At 33.5% G+C, this 23059-nt stretch overlaps 3 protein-coding genes across 6 annotated transcripts; 2 read left to right on the top strand and 1 right to left on the bottom strand.

Annotated features, from left to right (window-relative positions):
• The first annotated feature begins 6402 nt into the window (after positions 1 to 6402).
• On the top strand, positions 6403 to 12746 carry LOC128177141 (UPF0692 protein C19orf54 homolog). 3 transcript variants are annotated; one of them, XM_052843719.1, is made up of 8 exons: positions 6403 to 6678; positions 6990 to 7088; positions 7543 to 7783; positions 9062 to 9145; positions 9679 to 9797; positions 10041 to 10167; positions 10496 to 10566; positions 12138 to 12746. In XM_052843719.1, the coding sequence occupies exons 3-8, from the start codon at positions 7617 to 7619 to the stop codon at positions 12464 to 12466; spliced, it is 897 nt and encodes a 298-aa protein (XP_052699679.1). In that variant the 5' UTR covers positions 6403 to 6678; positions 6990 to 7088; positions 7543 to 7616; the 3' UTR covers positions 12467 to 12746. The 3 variants fall into 3 exon arrangements, with proteins under 3 accessions (XP_052699679.1, XP_052699678.1, XP_052699677.1); XM_052843718.1 differs by having other exon boundaries at positions 7000 to 7088; XM_052843717.1 differs by lacking the exon at positions 6990 to 7088 and having other exon boundaries at positions 6406 to 6678.
• Positions 12747 to 13456: 710 nt separating this feature from the next.
• Positions 13457 to 16425, bottom strand: LOC128178309 (uncharacterized). Of its 2 annotated transcripts, none has more exons than XM_052845417.1 (4): positions 16310 to 16425; positions 15303 to 15785; positions 14927 to 15144; positions 13457 to 14589 (listed from the first exon to the last, which is right to left on the bottom strand). In XM_052845417.1, the coding sequence occupies exons 2-4, from the start codon at positions 15754 to 15756 to the stop codon at positions 14044 to 14046; spliced, it is 1218 nt and encodes a 405-aa protein (XP_052701377.1). In that variant the 5' UTR covers positions 15757 to 15785; positions 16310 to 16425; the 3' UTR covers positions 13457 to 14043. The 2 variants fall into 2 exon arrangements, with proteins under 2 accessions (XP_052701377.1, XP_052701378.1); XM_052845418.1 differs by having other exon boundaries at positions 16337 to 16388.
• Positions 16388 to 20927, top strand: LOC128178308 (THUMP domain-containing protein 2-like). The gene is made up of 10 exons (XM_052845416.1): positions 16388 to 16536; positions 17314 to 17440; positions 17831 to 18087; positions 18255 to 18332; positions 18435 to 18487; positions 18602 to 18689; positions 18878 to 18949; positions 19106 to 19220; positions 20147 to 20267; positions 20382 to 20927. The coding sequence occupies exons 1-10, from the start codon at positions 16450 to 16452 to the stop codon at positions 20863 to 20865; spliced, it is 1482 nt and encodes a 493-aa protein (XP_052701376.1). The 5' UTR covers positions 16388 to 16449; the 3' UTR covers positions 20866 to 20927.
• The last annotated feature ends 2132 nt before the right edge of the window (positions 20928 to 23059 follow it).

Genomic DNA, 23059 nt, shown 5'->3' on the forward strand with positions numbered 1-23059 from the left:
TTCGTTGGATAGGGTGTTCGATTTTTACTAAAAATTATTGTTCGTCTCTTTTCCAACCCTTGGTATATATATGTTAAAGTCATCAGCTATCTGTAATTGACTGGATGCAGTATTAAGGAAAAAAAATTATGCATTTATACATTTTGAATCGTTTTGTAGTTGGTATTGTAAAGCTAATTTATTACTTGGGTCAGAGTCGGACATTGTTGTGCTAGTGAGCAATGTGGCATACGGGCCTATAGTTTGTTCATTTTGGACCTAGTGTAATGTTCACATCCATGGACCTTGGAAAATTTTATTAGTGCTTGATCGTGGACTAGGCATTCCTGTCAGTCTACAGACACAACTACAACTTTTTTCCTCTTGTTGTTACACAGCTATATGAAAAATGTCATATTTTTATATTAATTTACAAGAACCCGTTGTGGACTGTATAGGCAGAGCATCTTTGTCTTATTGACACATTTTAAGTTATTTCGTTTTTGTACAGATGAAATAACACCATTTGTCTGTCAATGTCATGACACTATAGACAGTTGTGAACTGTTTAGATGGGGAATCCCCTATATATCTTGGAATATGCTGATAACTTGTAATGTCTTCCATTAGAATAATTCATTATCTTTCATATCGTGGAGATTTATTGAGTTTTAAAATTTATGAATTGAAACAAATATAAGACAGCAATAAAATATCAAAAACAATGAAATACTTCTTTTGGGGTTCATGTGTGTATGAAAGTAACAAAATTGCATTACTTACATTAGCCTGTTATTTTATTAATTATTGGGAGTTGAGTTTAATCAACTCTCCTATGCAGTTACTCTGGCAAACCGGATCAGTGTTTGGAATTAAGTACAAATTATCACCGCTGACAAAACGTACTAGTAATTGAGAATAATCGATAAATTCGATATAATGTATTTTTCAAGCACTTACTTTCAAGGAAATTTACATATAATTACCTTAAAAATACTGCAAACCAACATTTATTCCCGGCGACTTTATTTCGCGGTTTACTTCCACTTAACTGGTTCGCGACGACTAATGTTCGCGACCAAGCCTTATCCAGACCCGTATTTTGTTATAACAACCATACGATAAAGACTGGTTCGCGGCGAGAAATATTCGCGACGACGATGCTCGATCTCGCGAACCTCGCGAACATTTCTCGTACGCGAATAAAAGTTGTTTTACAGTAGTCTGATGTATTACAGTACGAACAATTTAGATATTTTGTTGAAATATTGCTGCTTTTAAAAATATGTTATTTAATTGCAATTATGGCAGTCCAAATTCAACAAAAAATGAGCTGCATAGTTTCAAGTCGATAAACTAGGTATATTGACTGTAAACTGTAGTTTACGGACTATTGTCATTTTAAATTCACTTTGTTTTACTTTCAAGAAATTATGCTTATAAATGTCATTACACTATACACATCTACAAAATTTATTGATCTTTTAATCAGTGTTAATTGGCTAATGTAAGTACAAGCATACATCGAACAACATGAAAATAACGCACGTCGGAAACCAATGACCAAGGCACGAGCAATCTCCCATACACTTACTGACTGTCTGTCAACTCGCTGAACTTTCTCGTTCTGTTGAATATTCATTATTCTTAATTCACCAGCGTGAGTATGATTTCTAGGACTTTCTAGGCACATAGCCGTAACAGTGTTGCCGCAGTTGATAAAATTTTCTGCACTAAAGTGTGAAGGAGCCGTTCGAAAAGGGACATGAATTTTTCACATGAGCGAGAAAAAATAAATGAGCTGGTCCATGGCCAATAATAAGTATGCGAAACTGGCCGTGGGTTTCTGACAGTATGCATGCATAAAAATTGTGACCAAGTTTGAATAGTAAAGAATACATATCTAAAATTAGAATTAGAAATTCTAACTTTAAAAAGTTGATTTTTTCAACTTCGATTCAATCGTGGAATATCCAACATTTTTGAATGGACAAATTTCTTGTAAAGACAACGGTATAAACTGTACATTTATTGCACGATACAACAGAATACATTGTACATTTATTGCATGATTGTAAAGGAAATATGAAGGGAATAATTCTTCATTTTACCGAACGTCCATGCAATAAATTGTTTATTATACCGAACGACATGTGATTTAGAATACATCGGTTTCTAATCGTTTTTCAATTCTAGTAAAGCAATAACGAAGTTTATGTTTCTGATATAAAAAAGATTTTCAACTTTTTTGAAGAGAACTAATCATCTGATTACATCGAATGCTCACTCTCGGGATTTTTCAAAAGCATGGAGTGAAATTCGAGGGGGGGGGGGGGGTATGATGAAAAATATGACGATGAGAGGAAATATAAGTTTTATTACCCTGGCACCTCGCGTTATATAGAATAATCATATTGAGGTTAATAATATATCACAGGCAAACTGGGCATAGTTTTATATGTCGGTACAAAATTAACTAAATGATTTAATGCAGGAGAATGAATGAGCATCAAAAATTGTATACATTGATCGTGCTTTTATGTACCATGATCTTCATGGCTTTGATTAAAAATCCCATATTACAAGACATTCGTCTGATATTAAAAAAAATGATCGCAATTGTTTTATAACAACAGAAGATAAAAGTTGGAAATTCCAAGATTAGTGTTGGAAATTCCAAGATTATAGTCGGAAATGCCCACTTTCTTCGGTTCGAAAAGATATTTGACAAGGAAATATGAAAAACGTGTTTTTTGTAATTTGGTGATACACATAAATTATAATGCTGTATTTTTTTTACAATAAAATACATTACCCGCGTTAGCGGGTTATGTAAATTTTTTATGCAATGATCACTACCTTCATAACTCGAATGAATCATCAAAGAAAGCATTTTATTTTTTATATAAATATCTTTCTTTAAGCTAATCGATAAATTGATAAGGAAAAGTAAGTAAAATTCACTACACGTAAGTAAGTTAGCTAAAAGAAACAGCCAAATCGTCTCCTGTGAGACTTTGAGTCTGACATCGTCGTGATTATTTCGTGCAGTCCGTGATTTTTCCTACCTCGCTATAGGTTTGGACCAATCGATAAACAGGGCGTGTCGATATCTGTCCTGTCATTTTCTTGTCAGTTTCAGCCGTTGTAGATTTCGACCAATCGATAAATGGGACGTGTAGATTTCAGTCTGGCTGTTTCTATAGAGCAATGAATTAACTATAAGTTTCCGAAAGAAATAGAGGGAATAATACTTGGGAGATGTAAATATATAAAAGTAAACTATGTTTATTAATAATCAAATTTTATTTGATTGCTTTGTGGTTGCCCGTTTTTCTCAACTATATAATAACCTATGTTTTTCGATTGAAATTGTTTGTAAATACGCGTGACTTTTGCGCCTTTTGAAGGAAAAACTGAATTGAAATGATTTATATTGTAGGTATTGGTTTCCAGTTCTCTCTAAGAATTAATTTCTTGTAACACATATGATTGTAATTTAATAAAGTGAGTTTATCATGTTATATTTTATTTACATATTAGCAAATTTTACAATTGGGAGGGACATTTTCTGTTGATAACTTATCATAAACGGGTCATCAATGTCCACACCATCGTCTTAAGCCACTGTAGCATTGCATTTAGATTGAAATAAAAATTCACATTATTTTTATTAAATTGCGTCAACAGCTTTGAAAAAAAAATCAAAGTGTGTTATGAATATGCATCAACTTACATTTATTTTGAAGACAGTTAACACCATCAATTGAGAAAAAATATTCATAAATGTAAAAAAAAAAAAAAAAAAATTGAACTTCGATTTTAATCATAGTTGATAGCATGATAATGTAACACCGGTTAATATGATTTACCATCTTTGAGAAGACATGGAAGGGACAACCAAAGACACGGTTCAATTCAAACTGACTTCAGGGAGTAAAGATAGGTTGTCCCTTACCCATCGGCTTTCGTTCTAAACATACCATATTCGGCAAACTATAAAGTAAACGTTACAGTGTGGAAAAAAGGGATATGTTTTGCTGTAAATAAAATACAGTTTTATTGAAGAAAGAAAACAAGTTGACCAATCAATAGTATCCCTCTCAATGATAGGTGCAAAATCTGTAAGTGTCTTACTCGAATTCAAACCAAATTTATCACTTCGAATTCATTATAAAAGATAAGAGTGACACTTTTAAAATGTTTTTTTTTCAAACGTTAAATGTTAAAATATTATCAACTTAAAAAAGCACTAGGGTATACATGTATATACTTTCATGCACTGATATTAAAAAGAATGTCATATTGTGTTTGATAAACATACATGACCTTTTTCTGTCATAAACTTATAAAAGAAGATGGTGGATAAGATAGCGCAAATGCCCATTTCTAACTATTCAGTTTTTGATATCTTTAACAAACGATTAAAAAAACATTTTTGCTTTAAATTTTATTTGCTCAAAATGTATTATCGGAAATTTCTTGATCCGTCTAAAAAAGAATATGTATAATTTAACTTATACTTTTCAGTTTAAATTACATGCCAAATTACTTTAGAGATATAAGATATTATGCATTTCTTTTTGTAGTGAAAGTCAACCCTTATCGTATAATACCATGGGAATTAAATTACAGAAACCAGCGCATTCGTTAATTACACCGACAACGGTTTTTACATACATGCACCTCTTCTTGTTTTGTCCAGTTATAATCATGCCTCAATATAATATTTCAATCCAAAGAAAAAGTATCGTTCGTGAAAAGCTTATACATTTAAGGAAAAGGAATCATTCTTTGAGTATTATGAGGTGATAATTTCGGCAGGGGCGCGGTCAAATCCAATAAAGCCCGAAGAGCTTTATGATAGATTTGACCACGCTCTGGCCGAAATTATCACCTCATAGTATTCAAAATGATTCCTTATTACTTATATTCATATCATTTTCCAATTTGTACACTTTTAAACAACATTTTGAAACCACTATTTTTTCATGTAGCACGTACTATGTATTACTACGCGGCGCAGCCAATACCGTTTTTCGGTTATGCTATAAGACACGCCCATTTTGTGTCACTCGTCTTTTATGAAGTTACTGGGTTTTAGGGTTCAAAATTGATTCGTAATTGTTATCACAGACAAATGTAGTATATACGTCCCAGGTACAGGTCCACAGAGATCGCATGGAGGATCGTATTGAGGCTCCCCGTAAATAGTGCCGTCGAGTATCTTTTATATGTTAACAACATAACACTAATTTACATACAACGCAAAAAATTAATATTCAAGTAAGCAATTTCCATAATAAATTGTGTTAATAAGTTCTATAATAAATTGTGATAAATCCCTAAAAGTACTCAATATAATTTATAATATAACAAAGATTTCTACAGTCTTTAACTTAATTTGACGTCACAGTCTTATTCAAAAGTTAATATATTAATGTCATTAGCATAAATTTTAGAAATGTTCAGTTATTGTTCCTGTATCGGCTTCCCTAAATTGATGATTATCTTGGTTTTGTATACACTGTCCTTAATCCGATTAACAGGTTGTTTACTACTTCGGAAAAGTCTTGGAAAAGTCTTATACTTTCACATCCCCATCAGATTAGAGGCCAAATGTACTTAATCATAAGTACATTGTTAAAGGTCAATATATTCTATCATAAGTACATTGTAAAATTATCAATATGTTTATTACATTACAAATGTATTACCACATTAAAATTTAAGGCCTGGACAAAATTCGACAAAGCTGTAGACTTGACATTTGTCGATTTGTCAGATGGGCTATTTCCGAGCATGATTGAAGATACAAATGCAAAAGCTACGGATTGAAAAAAAATGTGCATGCAAAATTCAACGTTATATTAATTAACTGTCTTCAACTAATTAACAATTTTTAATTGTCAATGAGTCCATTACTAATTATGGACTCATTGACAATTAAAAATTGTTAATAAGTAGAAGACATCACTAACAAAAAACAATCAAGCTTCAAAATGTGCATCATACGAAGGAAATGAGTCAAATACTCGATTCTTAGACAGCTCATGTTACACGACCACAATTACATTCGTACCAAGACTCACTCACCAACAGGATTGCCTTTTCGGATTGACAAGTTTACAGCCGCAGTCTATCTATAGAGATTTTTTTTAACACGATTACCCTCCCTAGTAATTAACAACTGAGCCACGGTCCTGAGTCTGCATGCACCCAACAGATGTATTGGACTTAAAACCGACGGTGTGTCCCTAAAAAGGATTTAATTTGAATGATTTATTAAAATATTTAGTAAAAATATTGCATATACAGTGTTAAAGACGTAAGGATTATCTTATTGTCCAGAGGAGTCGAATTTTGTCGAGGTAAGCTGATCGGGTTTCGATCTCTTTCTCACACACACGTGCACCTTTGTTTTCGATAAAACAAACCACTAGTGCACAATCATGTAATTTGTGATAATTTATTACTTTGTTTGATTACTACCGTGTGCTTAAATTACGTGAGTGATATTCTGAACATAGCTATCCAACCGTGTTACAAGCAGCTGGTCAAGTTGCAAGTTAAGATAAGAGGAGCAGATAACTCACCCAGAGGTCAGACAGAGTGGGGGTGCAGGAGGCGGCCGAATTGACATTAGCTCCCCCGTACTGTGTTAGAGCATCATTCAGACTGGACTGTACTGAAGTTGCGGTAAGTGTTCGACTGGGCTCTTATATTACATTTTATTTACTTAGAAATTGGGGTGGCTATACGGGACGAAGCTCCATGCACGTGCGAATTTACCATTTATAAACGTGTATGTGGTCATGTCGGCACTAGGTCAGTGATCTTCCCAATGGCAGCATCGTTTGGTCAGTTTGTTTATATTTAGACAAATCCATCCTCATTCCTGCTATGCAGTATATTTGAAAAGGTATATGTAATCGGGTAACCCAAGTCGTTATCTGCGATAAGAAAAGCTCGATCTTGTTATCTTGATTTACGGTGGATTGATCTAAAAGTTTGTGACAGGCGCCTCAGCACCACGCCAATGGAGGGTAGTAGCACTCGAGGCTTTCTACCAGATGGTAGTGTCATTTACCAAGAGGGAGCTTTAGCAGGTGTGTTTCTTATTAAGTATCCTTTTTATAGTGAAAAGTGTTTATTCATCAAACAGATCGAACCCGTTTTATCATATAGTTATTATATATACTACAGGTAAGTAGTTATATTTAATTGAAGTCTGACAGTTTGAATCATATTATCTGTCCATATCATAAATCCGTCTTCAGATTGGATGTGCAGTATTAACCTATACCTAACAACTTCAGAGTATTTAAACCATAAAACTTTTGATGTCTTTATATCTATAATATAGAATAGCATGGTGATACAGAAATTAAGTGATGTAACTACAATATATGAGTCAAATGTTTATCCCTACAGATCTCTCAAACCCTGTATAACTTGTAAGATGTGATCCCTCTATATGCCTCATTAGGTAATCCTGGCTTAATATATCCTAGCTAGTAAAAGATATATCTGTCATTCATATGGCATATTCCTCAATTTCAGTTGCAGACCTGCAGTTGCTGACATGCTTATAATTATTCCATAACAACTACCAGGGTGGTCAGTTTGAGAGTATAATGTCAGCTCTCCCATGTGGAGCCCCACCCCCACCACCACCCCCTCCGAACATGGCTCCCCTGAAAGGCCTCAGTTTAAAAAACATAGTTGGAGCAGTATTGATGATAGCACAGGAACCTACTGGTACCAGCCAGGAACAATTCAGACGAAAACTCAAAGTAATCATGTAAGTAATTGGAATTAACATTGTACATACCGGTACATGTAAATAAAGTGCTTATTTTAAGCAAATCATCTGAAAACTTTGTGGACAAACTCAGTAACTTTTATGAGAATGTGCCAAGCTAGGAAAAATAAGAAAGTAAGGAACAAATCTAAAATGAATCAGAGCTAGTTGAGAAAGGTCAAGGTCATTGGATAAAAGTTATATATATGTGTTGGTTCTTCTAGTATTATTCATAATTTTCTTATGGAAAATCACTGGAGGTTCCTATTTCACAGAAAGATTGCTTAATACAAGGAAGTGGATCATAACCTTGATCCAAGATTATTTAGAAATTAAAGGTCATTTGGAGAAAAGAAATGTATGATTTTAGATGGTCCATAACTATTAACAAAGAAGTACTGGAAGTTTCCTGTTGTTTGACCCAATTAATTTATCAAGACCTTGACCATAAATCTTTCAGACAAGTTTAAGGTCACTTTTAGAAAAAAAATTCTGATTCTATTCCTAGCCATAAGTTATAATTGAAAGTGGTTACATAGGAGGTGTGACCTGAAAATAAATATACCATGACCTTGGGACCCATGATCTTGGCACAAGGTCTTCTGGTAAGCTCCAAGGTTTCTTGCTAAAAAACATATAATGTGTGTTCACTCAATATAACAAAAAGAAGCATTAAAAGCTGATACTTCACACAAAGTTTGTTTTTGACCTAAGAGTCATGCTGTGTATGCAAGGTCATATTGGCAAGTTCAAGGTCATTTTGAGAGAACTGTACCAGTATGATTGATGTTATGACTGTAATACTTACTACTGCAAGATGGTCTGTAACCTGAAATATATTGTTTAATTGACCTAAAGTTAATTAGGCAAGTTAAAGGTGAGGGAATATTGGTAGGTGGCAGTAAAAATTTCTTTGTAGAGAGTGAAGGTCGTTCTGTGAGGTAAGGTCTCTTGTACCTTTAGTTTGTGATGTATTTTGCAAAATACATACCGTAATCAAGGTTATATACCAAGCCTGTCTTATTGCTTTGTGCTTATAAAATGAAACTTAATATTAATAGTATTTCTTGGCATGTCTTTATTTGTAATTAATGAAGATCAAGAGACAAGATTTTTAAAATCTCATTCTACTCCAACTTCCAATTAAGAAAAACTTCAGAGTGTTCTGAAAGGCATCCCTTGAAAAGCTATATCGATCAACTTAATAAATGGTAGAATATTTTGTAAGAATATTTAATTAGATGTATTTATCAATCTGCAATATTTTTTTTATTCCAGAGAGAAAGACATTCCTGAACTGTCCTCCAAAGTCCTGCTATCATCCATCTTCCCTGTCTGTCCAATAATGCAAGATGGGCCATGGTAAATATATATGTTTGAGTGCATTTATTTTGATGATGTACAGCAAGTTTAAAATGCTGATATTCATACTCAGAGTTTAGCTCAAAAGCTTATGTACATGCATGTCTAATTAACTAAATGTTACAAGATGATTGAGAGAAATAATGACGTACCAGACTGGTATTCAAACCCGGGCCCCCTGAATTTCTAGTCAGATGCTTCTCGCTGAACTATCTGCTGGCTCTGTTATTTGAATCAGTCTGTCCGCTTATCTCCCCTCCCCCCAATGATCTTTACCCACAAAGATAACCATCTTTAGGCTCTTTCCCATCACAGGAGTAAACCTGTCAATTCCAGAAGTTGGCATGGCACCAAATGAATTAGGTTGGGAGAATTACTGTATACAGGGAAATATTTGCCCTTGTTTTATTTTTGCCCCTTGATCACCCTCGTTGTTAGCAGGTGAATTTAAAGCTCGGCAAAGTCCAGTGTAAGGTTATAAGGGCCAAGGAAAATGTTATTGGCATTTGTTAATTTCAATATTTATTCATCAGCTGTGGAATTGTTGCTCTTGCAATGGCCGCCCAGATGTTGAGCAAAGAAACAACAGCCTCTCATGTTTTACAGACTAGTCAAAACTTAGGATTTTCTCTGCAAGGAGAGCTCTTCTCTGGTAATGGCATTTTATTGTTTCTTATGTGGTTTATTTCTGTTGCTTGTAATGTATATCCTTATTTATAAAACGTGTACACTCCTTAAAATTCTGTTATTATTATTTTACTGTGATTTTGTAGATCAACTGCAAATTCTTGAAAATGAATTTCTTATGGAACATAAGTTTTCTTCTTTTGTTTATATATACAATTATAGTGTTGTCACTACAAATTAACTGGAGAGAATATGATGTTTTTTGTAGCTTACAATTTGGCTAAGCTGGCAGAGGAAACATTGAATTGTACATCAGAGGTACTTGATATGAGGGACTCAGAATCCAAGGGAAGTCTCCTAAGACATCTTGCCAACAGCCACCCTGTGCTTGTGCCGTATCCTTTTTGTAGACATCATTGCTTGATTCCTACCTGTCTCGTTATTATCCTTCTGATGAAATACATGCAAAGTATCAGAGAATTTTTTTTATTCAGGAATGGAGGGGGGGGGGGGGGGGGGTCTCCGAGAGAAAATTATGTTTGCTGGGCCTGAAATGCACATGCAACAGTATATAAGTAGTATGTGCATTGTGCCATTACAAGAGTATTTTCCGTATTGCGCAAAAATAAAAATCAAATCAAATCAAATGATAATGATCATGGACTGCATGAAGCTATATGATCTTGTGTATGGGATTGTTATTTGTTATTAACTGATAAAAAGATATGATGGAGATGGGAATAATGCCCCATGTTTGAAGAATGGCCACAAAGCCCACTGGGCTCTTCTGACAGGTACTACTCACTATGCAAATGATCTACACTGTGCAGGCTTAATTATTTATAATGTAAATCAAAACATGGAATTTTGCATTGGATTAACAATACTGCCGTAAAGAAGGTGTTGCAAAACAGTGGGACTATTCCCTAACGTGGAAAGGACCTTTAAATATCCGTATCGCTTGAGAGCCACATCTAAATATAGAAACATTACGTAGACGACTATATTTACATAGCGGGTGTGTTCCGTACGGAGGCAAAATAAACAAACATTTTACGCGCATTTCTATCGAACACGACAGCAACCAAATACAGTTAGTAAGTTACCATATACATGTTTTCTGTATTCGAATGTTAACATATCTCAATTTGATATCTACTGTCCAGCGTGTTTAAAATATCATTCTTGAGATACATGAATAAATCTTATTCTGGCTCTCCAAAACCGTCAGAGTTGTAATTATAACCATCCTATGTTTCTATAGTATCTAAATAAACGCTAAGTCTAGTAAAAAAGTACAAATTTTTCCGTACATATGTTTGCTTCGTCACCGATTCAAACTTTCTAAAATGATTGTGTTTGCTTTTAACAACCTGTACATGTATTTTTGAAATCAGCTTACCCGTTTATTTCATAAAAAGGGTGAAAAATCAACTGTCTACATTGATGCATACTAAGTACATTGTTTTAAAATCTCTTGTTCAGAAGAAAATGTTAATCAAGTTTATAACGGAGACTTCACACAGTAATGTTGAAAAAAAAATAAGCAGGCATGCAAACTATTTCATTACGAGAGTTTAAATAACTTTATTCAGACATTCTTAAATTATGTCAAAACATTACCTTTCCATGCGATTAAAAGAATTAAAATTAAAAAAAAAAATTCCAACTTTTTCGGGATTCGAACCCAGTCAAAAATACAAGTCACGGTTAAAGACTATTCTATCTGCGATACCACTAGACTAATCTAGGCATGAAATAATAGGGGGAAATTTTATACGTCGTTTTTAGATTTCAAAGGTATTAATGATTTTTTCCAAAAGTCAGATTTTTAAAAATATGCCTCCTTGAAACAAAAATCGGAAATAGCAGTTTTCAAGAAATTGTCTTACTCTAAACGTTAAGATTAAATTAATTTTGTTTCAAGGAGGCATTTTTTCACAATGACGAGGATTCCCCTTTTATATAGCGGGAATTCTGCCACATTTGTCTGTGTAACCATTTTTAAATTTATTTCAGTTAATACAAACTTTCGAAATAAAATTCTACACTGCTTTATTTACAACGTTGCATGGAAAAAAAGATTTACATCGAATTCTGTAACTTTGATTTTTCTACTTTATCTGCAACTCCTCTAGGGAAAATTAGCATAGGAACTGCAACACTTTCTTTATGAGATTTTAATTTTAGAGCAAATGTTAAAGTATTTTTGCAAAGTTAAGGGGTTTCTGAACCTATCCTTGAAAGCGAGTTGGATTTGAAACTCTTGGATTCTTGCAAAAACACTGACCCAGAGTATTTAGATATTGCCTCTATGTAAGGTTAATAAGATATTGCAGTGTTTTTCTTCTCTCTCTTTGAACAGGATTTCTTGCATCTTTACCAAAGCCTTTAGGAATAAACAACAGTCTAGATATAACAGAAGACATTGAACTCTGTCCCTTGTACCATATCAAGTCAAAGAAGTCTGTTCCACTCCACGATCAAATTGTTGGATCTCCTGATGTTTTTGTTTACGGTATTCAGGGCAAGAGTCGAAATGTAAGCTTGTGGCCTCTCCATAATTTGCTGGCCAGCAATGCAAACTTAAGGGAGGTGGATCCAAACAGAGGAGCTGAAACTGGTCAATACCTCTTACCTCAGGAGGGGATCCAAAGTGTGTTGTGCAATAAAATTGTCATTTTACATAGCTGAAAAAAAATTTTGGAGTTATTTTGGTGAATTTTTTTATTAGCTGTGTTGATGAGCTTTAATTATCACTTTTTTTTTATTTTCTCCATGATAGTCTCATTTTATGAACAGATGCCAAGTTGTGCAATACTATGTGACAGCAGACAAAAACCAATGTATATTAACAGTATTTGTGATTTTTGTGAGTTTACATATGATTATATTTACTTGCTAGTCCCCATGCTTTTTGGTTATGAATATTTTGGAAAGTTTTACAATATTAAATAAATGTGTATGAACACATTCAATGGCTTCTCTTTTTTTTTCCTTCAAGAATTAGAGCATTATGTGTTGTTTATTCTAGATAGCTCACTTGGCAAAGACTTACTAAACTCTATAATGGCACACACCTGACTAGAAAAATACTGTGTAGTGGGTAATTTTATAGCAGGTGTAAAATGTTGTGTTTTTAATTGATTTAGGTATTGTTTATTTTAGTAGTGATTTTTTATTACCATCCATACACATTTATGGTAGTTATGGTGATTTCAATTTTGGCAATTTAATATAAACTTCCAGAATAAACACCCCACAAAAAAAAAAATCCATGCTATATTGTACTTGTACATGAAGAAGCAAGGGGTCTGCAATTACTCTACAAGTCTTACAACCATCAAACTCTGGGAACCATCACAATCTAAGATAGGTGCTGTGTGTCAAACATGTACTTGTAAAAGTTTATGAGGTGAAATGGAGCCATTTTAACAAAACTTTGGGCTTTTGATATAATGTTACTATCTACTTTTTACATTTTCAAAATAATTGAAGATGACATTAGTTTCAAGTGAAATTTGCATAGACTAGGTATGAACAGAACAGAAGTTGGAGGGTCTTGTTGATTTCAAAGATCCAGGACTGAACAGCAAACAATGAAATAGACAGGCTTGTCACATTGCTGGTTACAGCTATTCTCCCAGCTTCAGTTTGTCAGCTATCAAAACAAGACTTCAAGGGTAATGTGTGCATAAGGATTTATTTCCATGTTAAACTAGCGTGTTAACAACACAAAACAATAACAACTTTTAAATTAGCATTTAACAAACTATCGCCAATATAATGAAATCAAAATGTTCATCTGTATACCTTTGAATTATCAAAAATCTCTAATTTGCCTAAACGTTCATAAAATCCATCTGAGATGTAAAATAAAAAATACGAGGTATGAAGTAATCTTTGTAAAAAATCATTTGAATAAAATAAGAGTTTGACTTTTTACCCTCTTGGTGTACGTTTCTAAATTTAAATCAATAATAATTCAATTGAAACTTCCAATTTAAAAGGGAAACAAACTCTAGTAGCAATAACAATCCAAGTAAATACATGTACTCTGAAATTCTTTGTAGAAAAGACCTAAAAATAAATAGAGGTACATCTTTTCTAGTATACATAATTTTGTACATCTAGGTACATCTTTTCTAGTATACATAATTTTGTTCCTAGCATTAATAGTTTAATAGTAAAAAAGTTTTGATGCTGATTATAACTCATCTTGCAGTGTTCCTAGCTCTGTGTAAAATAAAGTCCTAAATTAGGGAGACAATTCAGCTTTGTCTTGAGGCAGACAAGGGGTTGATAAACTTATGAATAAACTCAGCCTCTGTCATTGTATGATACACAACCGACTCCAAATTGTTATGCTTAAAGTGTTCAGCAGAAAAATTAGCACTGGTCATCAAAACCTCGGCTCCGCCCTTTCCATCCGTACAGCCAATGAACTTTGCATGGAAAGTTCTCAAAGGGTAGACAATCCTGTTGTATACTTTGTACTCAATAATGGGCTGATGCTTGCATGGGAATTTGGTCTGAGCGTTTCTCTTGATGTCAGAGATTTTTTCAGTATAGTTACATTTAATACGTACATAAAAAGCTTCGATGTTTGCTGTAGTGAAGTTTTGGAGGACGATCTCACAAATGTCAGTCATTCTCTCTGTGTCAAGGAAGGGGGTGGCCAAGAAGACTTTACAGTCAGGGTTAGAGAGCCAGCGAGAGAGCAGGGATTTCCAGAGTTTGTAGATGTAGGAAGGACCCTCCTTAATTACAGGTGTGCTCAGGAGGGACAGCTGTTTATCCAGTACATCTCCACTCCACTGTTTTAATGAATAAAAGGTGTTATTTTTCAGGCAAAATAATTTAATATCTTAAAGATTTTATTCCTCGGGCATCGAAGATGCATATCAACCTTTATTGACTTTGAAAATAGAAATAACTACATGTAACTTACATATACCATTTGTATAAGAAGACTATAAAGCAAGATGTGACCAGAAAAAGAGGGGTCACTCATGTTAGATGAAAAGAAATTGCACCATATTATATACTTGTCTTTGGCAAAATAAAATGATTGCAACATATGAAATAGACCTTTTGATACTAAAACCCATTAATTTTGAGAATTTGCTTCAACTATAAATGATCATTTCTTACCAAGTCAAGTGCAAGCAGTTCAAGGTCATCTGATAAATCCTCCACCAAGGCATTGTTCTTTAATTTTGTTTCCCCTTGTTGGACCCCATCTGATTCCTCCGTTTTTGGATCACCAGTTGAGTTTGTCACTCCATTTGAGTAAGCTACCTCCAAATGGGGCATGTCATCCAGCATCAAAGCTTTCTCTTCTAGCTCTCTCTGCTTTTGTTGACTTTGTTCTACAACATTCAAATGTTCTTTGTCAAAGTAATGTGTGACAGTTGCTTCTGGAGAAAGATTCAACAAAATATTTGAATTATCAAGTCCTTATAACTAATCTATCTCCAATGAAAAATTGAATATTACCTGATCATGATATTAACATTGATATACTCACCTAACTTCTCCTTATCTTTTCTCATCAGTTCATTCCAATTCTTTTCATGCTCCAAATATCCATCAGAAACTGGCTGAGGTTCTAAAGGAGGCATATCATAGTACTCCATAACCTTGGAAAATCTTTTCAGAAACCAGTCCAGGACAAAGCTGCCCTGTATGGTGAGGGTTCCAGTGCTCATATAGACAGTCATGGTCACATCGTCAACTCGTAACATGACTTTGTAATGTCCATTTTTATCATACAGCTTTTTGTAGGGGTACCTTTGTACTGGATAATTATTAGGATGTTGTAAAACATTCATCCAGAATGTTCCCAGTAGAATAGAGCCATGTTTACCCTTTCGTTTTATTACAACTATTGATGGAGTTGATAAGTCCAGACACACTGATTCTGCAGTTTTTGACTTTACAAAGTCTTCTAACCCTTTTTCCGCTGCTGCCTTTTCACCCATTGTGACCTGTTTTTACATGGACAGCTTATCTGCAATACATATGATGCACTTAATTTATCTTAAATTGATTTTAAAATAAGTTTTAAGAAGGCATAAGCATACAAGCAAGCACCTCTGTTTTTCAATAAAGTGCCCACCACTGCAATCAGTCCCAGTGGCAACGGATGCAAATTGAAAGGGGGGGGGGGCTAGACTTATCAGAAATCTTGACATTTTAATGTGTCAGAACATTTAACAGCTTATTGATAGAAATTCAGAGGCCTGTGTTATATATTAGACACTCATCGAACCAATATGTCCATGATATTTAAAAATTGATGCATGTCATAGCTGATGTAGTCACAGTATGAATAAATCAGTTATTATAGATTCAATTGATCAGCAAAAATTCCTCTAGTGTCCTTATCTATGTAAAAAAGATATCCGTTGCTAACATAAACATTAACTCATTTTTCATCCAAGTACATTGACTGTATATTTTTTACAAAGCATAAAACTACATGATGTTACGATAATTTGAAAAAAATGTGTTTCACGTGTAAAAGATAATTACCACAGATGGAAAATACGTTTGTTTTACATTCTGGATGGGATCTATTGCTAAATCACGTCCACAAACTATTTACATTGGAATGACCATGCCTTTCGTTGTTTTCGACACAGAAGAGCTGTTCAGAAAGTGAAAGTAGGATCATGCGCTTCTTCTGCACAGCTGGCAGGGGAACGGAAATATTTGCTCATAAAGAAATAAGCGACGAAATTGATAATAATCCTGACTCAGTTTGTATAATTTTTATATATTGTTTATTATTATCAAGGATATCTTCAAAGTTTTTGTGAGTTGGTTGTCAAAACTCTACTGTATAAACGTTACTCGGTCCACGGGCCCTGGAAGTTATTGTAAATATATTGCATGTGCATGTATAAAAAAGTAAGGGTTACTTTTTTATACATGCACATGTAATATATTTTCAATAACTTCCAGGGCCCGTGATTCGGTCGCAAGTTTCTGCTTCCACCACCTTTTGTAAGATGAATACCTTTGTGACCAAGCTACATTCATTAACAAAGTTTTTAAGAAGACGATTTTAAAATACTTTTCTTAATTTATTCTTTATCTGCTTAAGATGCTTCGAAGCTTCCACACAAGTTTAAGCTTGTCTTGCTCATGTTGCTATAAATGGTTATTGAGAAGAAGGTTTTTAAAAAGTACTGGCCAGGGATGATTATGCTCTGATTTAAACAATATTTTATTTTGTAAAAATATCACTTAATAAGGATTGGGTAGCAGGCAGTCTGCCTATTTGAGCCCTCTCCTAAGAATTCCCCAATAAAAGAAAGATGTCTGGAATTAATTCCTTTTAATAAGTCCTCGTATTTAAAAAAAATGTATTTTTGTTCTTGTGAGTAGAAGAGGAAACAAGTGAAAGATATCTAAAATTGTTTGCCATTTGTTTATTTTATTTTCCCTAAATGTTTCCATAACAATGTCAAAATTCACAGCTTTACAAATACCCTTAATACCAAGTTACCAACTTACATGTTTTTATTATGCAGGTCTCACATTCTGAAGGCAGAGTTTACTTTCACTCCAATTTAACCCACATAGATCAAATTTTAAGACTAAAGACTGTTGAGAGGGCATTTGCACTAGTTCTCCATAAAGATTCTACTGAGTATAAAGGTAGATTATAAATAAATATCAGTTATCAATATTACCACTAGTAACTTTGAGCTATTACACTATGTAAACTGTGAAGCATTTTATGAAAAATTGTAAACTATCTCCAAGTTATGTTATAGTCATGGATAGTCAAATGTATTTTTCCAATTTAATTTTGTAGTATAAAGTACAAAATATCATAAAATTCATGCAAAAAAAAATAAATCTAAAATTGTGCAAAATAACATAACATCAATCAAATTTTATATGAAATGGTCTTCATATTGTTATGTAGGAAACATTTGATATACAATATTACATTTGTTTAATAAACAGTTATGTTTAGCAAACCAGGTAACATTTACACCAGAATTAAATGCTTCTCAAATGAAGACATTTTTCATAATGCAGATTTAGACAGAGCTGCTCTCTTGCAATACATCAGGACCAATATTTTGAGTAAAGATGCCTGGGAAGATGGAGAACTTACTGAAATCATACATTACTTAAAAACTCATCTCAACAAAAAATTACAAGGGGGAGTAACCCATGTTGATGAGGAAGGTCCTCCGGCAAAAAAGTTTAAACCGAATGTTGGGGATGGGAAAATTAGCTTCCGAGTGTCTTGTAAAAGCTCTGGGATATGTGGAAGGAAAGTCAGCAGTCAGGTATGCCATTGTGTTTATTACATTTTGATGGTTAATTCAAATGTTGCTTTTTAAAAGAGTTTTTTGTAGAGAAATTAAGTGAAAAGTGTTTGCATTTCTCTATTCTTAAGTTGTAAGGGTGGAATTTGAAATATAATTGATTGCAGTAAGAAATATTATAATTCTAGTTGCTGGCAAAGCAAATTGGTATCAAACTAAGCCAACTGATGAAATGGAAGGTCAACTTTAAAGATCCAGATATTGAAGTGAGTAGCAGTTTTTGTAAATGATTTTTTGTTCATTTGTAAAATTAACAAACAAACAGTCTAAGTATTCTGTTCATACATTATTCATTTCTTAATGTACAGATTTGTATACAGCTGTCTGATTCCCATGTAACTGTAGGGATTCCCTTAACAAGGTGTGTAAATGATGTTTTTAAAGGCATTTTTATTAGATTGTCGTGTGTTTGTTCAGACACTGTGCTGTTCATTTCTCTATGTCATACATGTATGTATTACATTTAATTGGACAGAATTCCATTATCCAAAAGGCAGTATGTCAAATTTCATGGACTAAGAGGCCCAGTGACTTGGATTCTGACAAGTCTACTAAATATCCAGGTACTTTGTAAAGAACATCAGTCAGTTCTAACAATTACACTCTATTGTTTTTCACCACCTATAGATAGCTAGAACAATCGAGTTAAAATTTGATAATTTAGATCTTCTACCATTACTGAGTGGATCAAAATCATCATATTGAATTTTTATTAGATTGCCACTTATTTGTCGTATATGATTTTATTCAGAATCAAAGCACAGTTCTAGATCCAATGTGTGGGAAAGCGACTATTCTTCTGGAAACAGCCAAGAACTTGGAGGTTGTTTTCTCAATATTCTGTAGATTTTTTATGACTTTCGTCTTCCAAACAAAGTTCTACTGATGACCCTGTTCATAATTTTGTAGAACTTGCACTTTTTTTCATGGATTCCCTCTTTAAAAACAAGTTCTACTTATTATCCTGTTTCTGTTGTAGAATGTGTTTTGTATTGGTTGTGATGAAAACATAGATCAGCTGAAAATAGCTGCAGAGAATTCCAGATTCGCAAACGTAGAAAATAAACTACAACTGTTTCAGGGAGATTGTAGAGGTAGTCTGTTAATGGACAATATTTGTTTCTCTATGTGTGACATTTTTATTAGCTCACCTGAGCTCTGGATTGAAGCAAGCTTTCAGTATAATGTCTGTTGTTGTTAGATGTTAACTTTCACGTCCTTTTCTTCATCTTCTGTGAAACCTCACAACCAATTTCAACAAAACTTGGCACAAAGCATCGTTTGGTTCATGAATTGTAAGTGATGAGGTTGCAAATCTGGATCTGCACCCTTTTAGAACAGTTTGTGTTTGATATGGAATTAATGGTAGGATACATTACATGCGCGGATCCAGAAAATTTTTCCAGGGGGGGTCCGAAGGATAATTGTGTTTGCCAGGGGGGGTCCGAGGCATATTTTCGCGATAATTTTACTATGTAAATTTAATAAATTTTCATTTTCCAGGGGGGGTCGGGACCCCCCCGACCCCCCCTCTAGACCCGCGCATGCATTATCAGTATTAATCATTTCTAAGTGTTTCAGGAATCACAAGTATAAGAAAGGACACTATGGATCCAATTTTTACAGTAAAATGTATAAAATTAATGTACCAATAAAGATAAATTCTTTAGAATATAAATTCTAAAGAGATGAAATCTAAAATAAATAAGAATAAATAAAAGCTTGAAAATCCTTCACTTATTTTCAAGCAAGTCAGGCATAGATACAATGCCACCTTTTTGGTTCACACCATTTCAGGTCCTTGTTGAATATAAAAGTTAAGGAAAATAAAAAGTGTGTGTTAGGAGGGCGAGCAATGTTTACAAATACATCAAGTGCTTGTGTCTTACATTTTTAATGCACTCATTTTCAAATTAATTTTAAAATTACTAGACTTTGCAGTTTTTTTAATGTTATTTAATGTTAAATGTTTTCAAATCCTATTCTATACAGACAAACAGAATATGTTGTAAGTTTTCAGCTCTGCCCCTACGGAATGAAAGTGTGGACTGCATTGTGTGTGATACTCCATTTGGAAAGAAATTCAGCATACAAGAATCCTTGACTGTCTTCCATACATCTTTTCTACAGGAAATGTACAGGTATTAAAGTTAAAATGTTAAATAAACCTTAGGATCTGAATTACATGTAGTTTTGTAAGTTGATTTTTGAGTTATTATCAACTTTTTTTTAAGGATAAAGATTTCATATTGTAGAGTGCTCAAAAGAAATGGAAGAATGGTCCTTCTTGTCAGCGAAGAAATGCATCACATCTTCCAAAAATCTTTCACTAATACCGGTACAAATATTGAAGTGTTTACAACTAAACAACAGGGAGAAATCAATCGTGTCAAACAGAGAGTTTTATCAGACTCTCATGAACAAAATGACCAATCACAAGCCTCCTTACAAGTAGAATCCATTCATTCTGATTCTGCAGATTGTTTAAGCAAGGCGGGGAATAACTTCAAGTGCAACCAAGTTAATGACAAAATGGACGAAAGCCACAGTGATGAATACATAGACAAACAGTTACCCTTTACTGCAAACAGAAGTTGTGAGATGGGTAAAACTAGTGAACAAAATGAGAACGAGATAATGAATCTACTTTCTGTTTTTAATCAGTTTATATATGTAAGTGATCACTACATCAAACTTGGTGAGACAAATTCTTATATTGCTGTTTTGGAGAAAAAATGAATGCTTAATATATTATGATTGCATTGATTATAGCTATTGAAATAAATTTTTGCAACATACAACTTATGTTTTCTAGATATCTTTATCAGATACTGATTATTTTTGAAAATGTATATGATACTGCAAAATTGATTGGAATTTCTACCAATTTTTTTTTATAACAACCTGGAAGCATTTCAAAATGTCAGTGAGATTTAGCGAGTCTTAAAATTTTGTCCTAAGATGAGTCAGAGATGATATTGTTTGAAGAGGGAGTGATTGGTTAAGACTCGCCCTAATATTAGGCATCTTTAGGCAAAGTCTAGAACTGTTCTTCTTTGTACTTGGCATAAGAACAAACAACAAACTTCATACGTTTAAACATAATTATTGCGTTTAGAAGCTTCAAAACGTTTTGATTTAATTAAACTAAATAAAAGTTTTGCGTTAAATTGCAATTGTAATCATACGGCGGCCTGGAAGGAGCAGGTAAAAAAAATATATCTGTTCGGACGAATGTCATGTATCATGCGTTGTAATTGTTTTTCACAGATTATATAATATATTAAAATTGAAATGTGTCTTTGTAAGTATTCGTAGTCACTGAATGCACACAAAGCATTTTTTATTGCTAATACCACACTGAGTATTGCATTAAAGTTATAAACGCATTTTTTAAAGATTTATTTAAGGAATCATTCTTTGAGTATTATGAGGTGATCAACTACGGTCAGGGTGATCAAATCGCATAAAGTCCGAATGGCTTTTATGATAGATTTGATCACGCCCCGACCGTATTTGATCACCTCATAATATTCAAAGAAAGATTGCTTATTACTTGTATCTATATAATTTTCAGCAATTGTACAATTAAATATTGAAATAGTTCTTGATAAAATTCATCGGACTATACATTACAAAACCGATTTGAAGTGTTATCACAGACAAAGGTACTAGAAAATGTAAATGTTATGAAAAACGCAAAGATCTTCGAGTCTTGACATAATAATTTTGCGTTTAATACTTTTAAAATGTTATATAAGCAACCCCCCCCTCTCTCTCTCTCTCTCAGGATACACAATCACCTATTGTTTTAACTACTCCAGATATACATTGTTTTCAATTGCAAAACAAACGAAGTAAAGGAATTGAAGAGTAATTAAAAGTACAAAATGAAGACTATATAACATTCATTTTTTTAGCTATGATATTGCATTTAATATTTTTGGGGGAAATAGTTAATGGTGATTAAAATGTATTGCCAGATGATTTTAAACAATCAGAGTGAATACCTTAAATAAATTTAACTTTATAACCCCCAAAATAAAGCATCGGTTTACCCTGTCCACTCGCAGTTTTTATTATTTTCCCTAACTTCGTCCAAATATAATTTCGAAGTAGAAAGTGTTTACCTTTGTCGAGACAAAACTCTAAAAATGTTAAATTGAAAAAAAATCAATGCAACAGTGGTGACGGTAATTCCAGTATCATTCTACGTCAGGGAAATATAAATGTTCAAAACAAAATGTCTGGTCGGAGAGAATGAAACCAATCTATCCTAGGAATGCAAAACGTAATATTTCTTTGGTGGAATGGGAAACAAATACCTAACGAGCCAGACCTCGTAACATATACAAATGCGTCCACAATGCCCTGGGGGTTCCACTGCCAATTTTTCTAAAAGAATGGGGGAGGGGGTGTACATGGAGTCCAGTAGAGAAACAACTTTTCATAAATGCCATAAAACTGAAAGTTGCAAATATTGCAGTAAACCCAGTAACCGAAAACAAAGAAAACGCTGCGGTAAAGTTATTCATTTTTAGATGAACAATATGATAAATGCAGTGACTTGCCGTTACGTAAACAAGATGAGAGAAACAAAATCGCTCATTTTAACAAACATTGCAAGGACATGAAGGAATTATTGGGAGTAATGTCTGAAAAGTTAAATAACTCTTACCATACTCCTGGAAATATCAGTCGGACTGCAGATTGAGAGAGCTGGATGTGTCAACCAAAAGCACAAACAGTTGTGGTTTAATTGCAAGATATTTGCTCAAATAAACTCGTTATTTATTCCTTTTGGGATGGATCTGTTTGCAAACAAATTAAATGCACGGCTAGGAAAGTACATGATCTGAAATCTAATTCACTTTTGAAAGAAAAAGGGAAATAAAATGCAAAACATCTCAAGTTTTAAATATTTATTGTTAAA

This window comes from Crassostrea angulata, chromosome 3, assembly GCF_025612915.1.
Source record: "Crassostrea angulata isolate pt1a10 chromosome 3, ASM2561291v2, whole genome shotgun sequence".
NCBI classification, from domain to species: Eukaryota; Metazoa; Mollusca; class Bivalvia; order Ostreida; family Ostreidae; genus Magallana; species Magallana angulata.

What these genes read in the sequence shown, in the direction of transcription:
- LOC128177141 (XM_052843719.1), top strand. Translation starts at nt 7,617, where the DNA reads ATGTCAGCTCTCCCATGTGGAGCCCCACCCCCACCACCACCCCCTCCG. An exon ending in ATAATGCAAGATGGGCCATG is followed by an intron (nt 9,146 to 9,678) that starts GTAAATATATAT and finishes TTTATTCATCAG; the next exon opens with CTGTGGAATTGTTGCTCTTG. An exon ending in CCACTGGGCTCTTCTGACAG is followed by an intron (nt 10,567 to 12,137) that starts GTACTACTCACT and finishes CTCTTTGAACAG; the next exon opens with GATTTCTTGCATCTTTACCA.
- LOC128178309 (XM_052845417.1), bottom strand. Translation starts at nt 15,756, where the DNA reads ATGGGTGAAAAGGCAGCAGCGGAAAAAGGGTTAGAAGACTTTGTAAAG. An exon ending in AAAAGATAAGGAGAAGTTAG is followed by an intron (nt 15,145 to 15,302) that starts GTGAGTATATCA and finishes TGAATGTTGTAG; the next exon opens with AACAAAGTCAACAAAAGCAG. An exon ending in AACTGCTTGCACTTGACTTG is followed by an intron (nt 14,590 to 14,926) that starts GTAAGAAATGAT and finishes TCATTAAAACAG; the next exon opens with TGGAGTGGAGATGTACTGGA.
- LOC128178308 (XM_052845416.1), top strand. Translation starts at nt 16,450, where the DNA reads ATGCGCTTCTTCTGCACAGCTGGCAGGGGAACGGAAATATTTGCTCAT. An exon ending in GTTTCAGGGAGATTGTAGAG is followed by an intron (nt 19,221 to 20,146) that starts GTAGTCTGTTAA and finishes GTAAGTTTTCAG; the next exon opens with CTCTGCCCCTACGGAATGAA. An exon ending in TTTCTACAGGAAATGTACAG is followed by an intron (nt 20,268 to 20,381) that starts GTATTAAAGTTA and finishes TTCATATTGTAG; the next exon opens with AGTGCTCAAAAGAAATGGAA.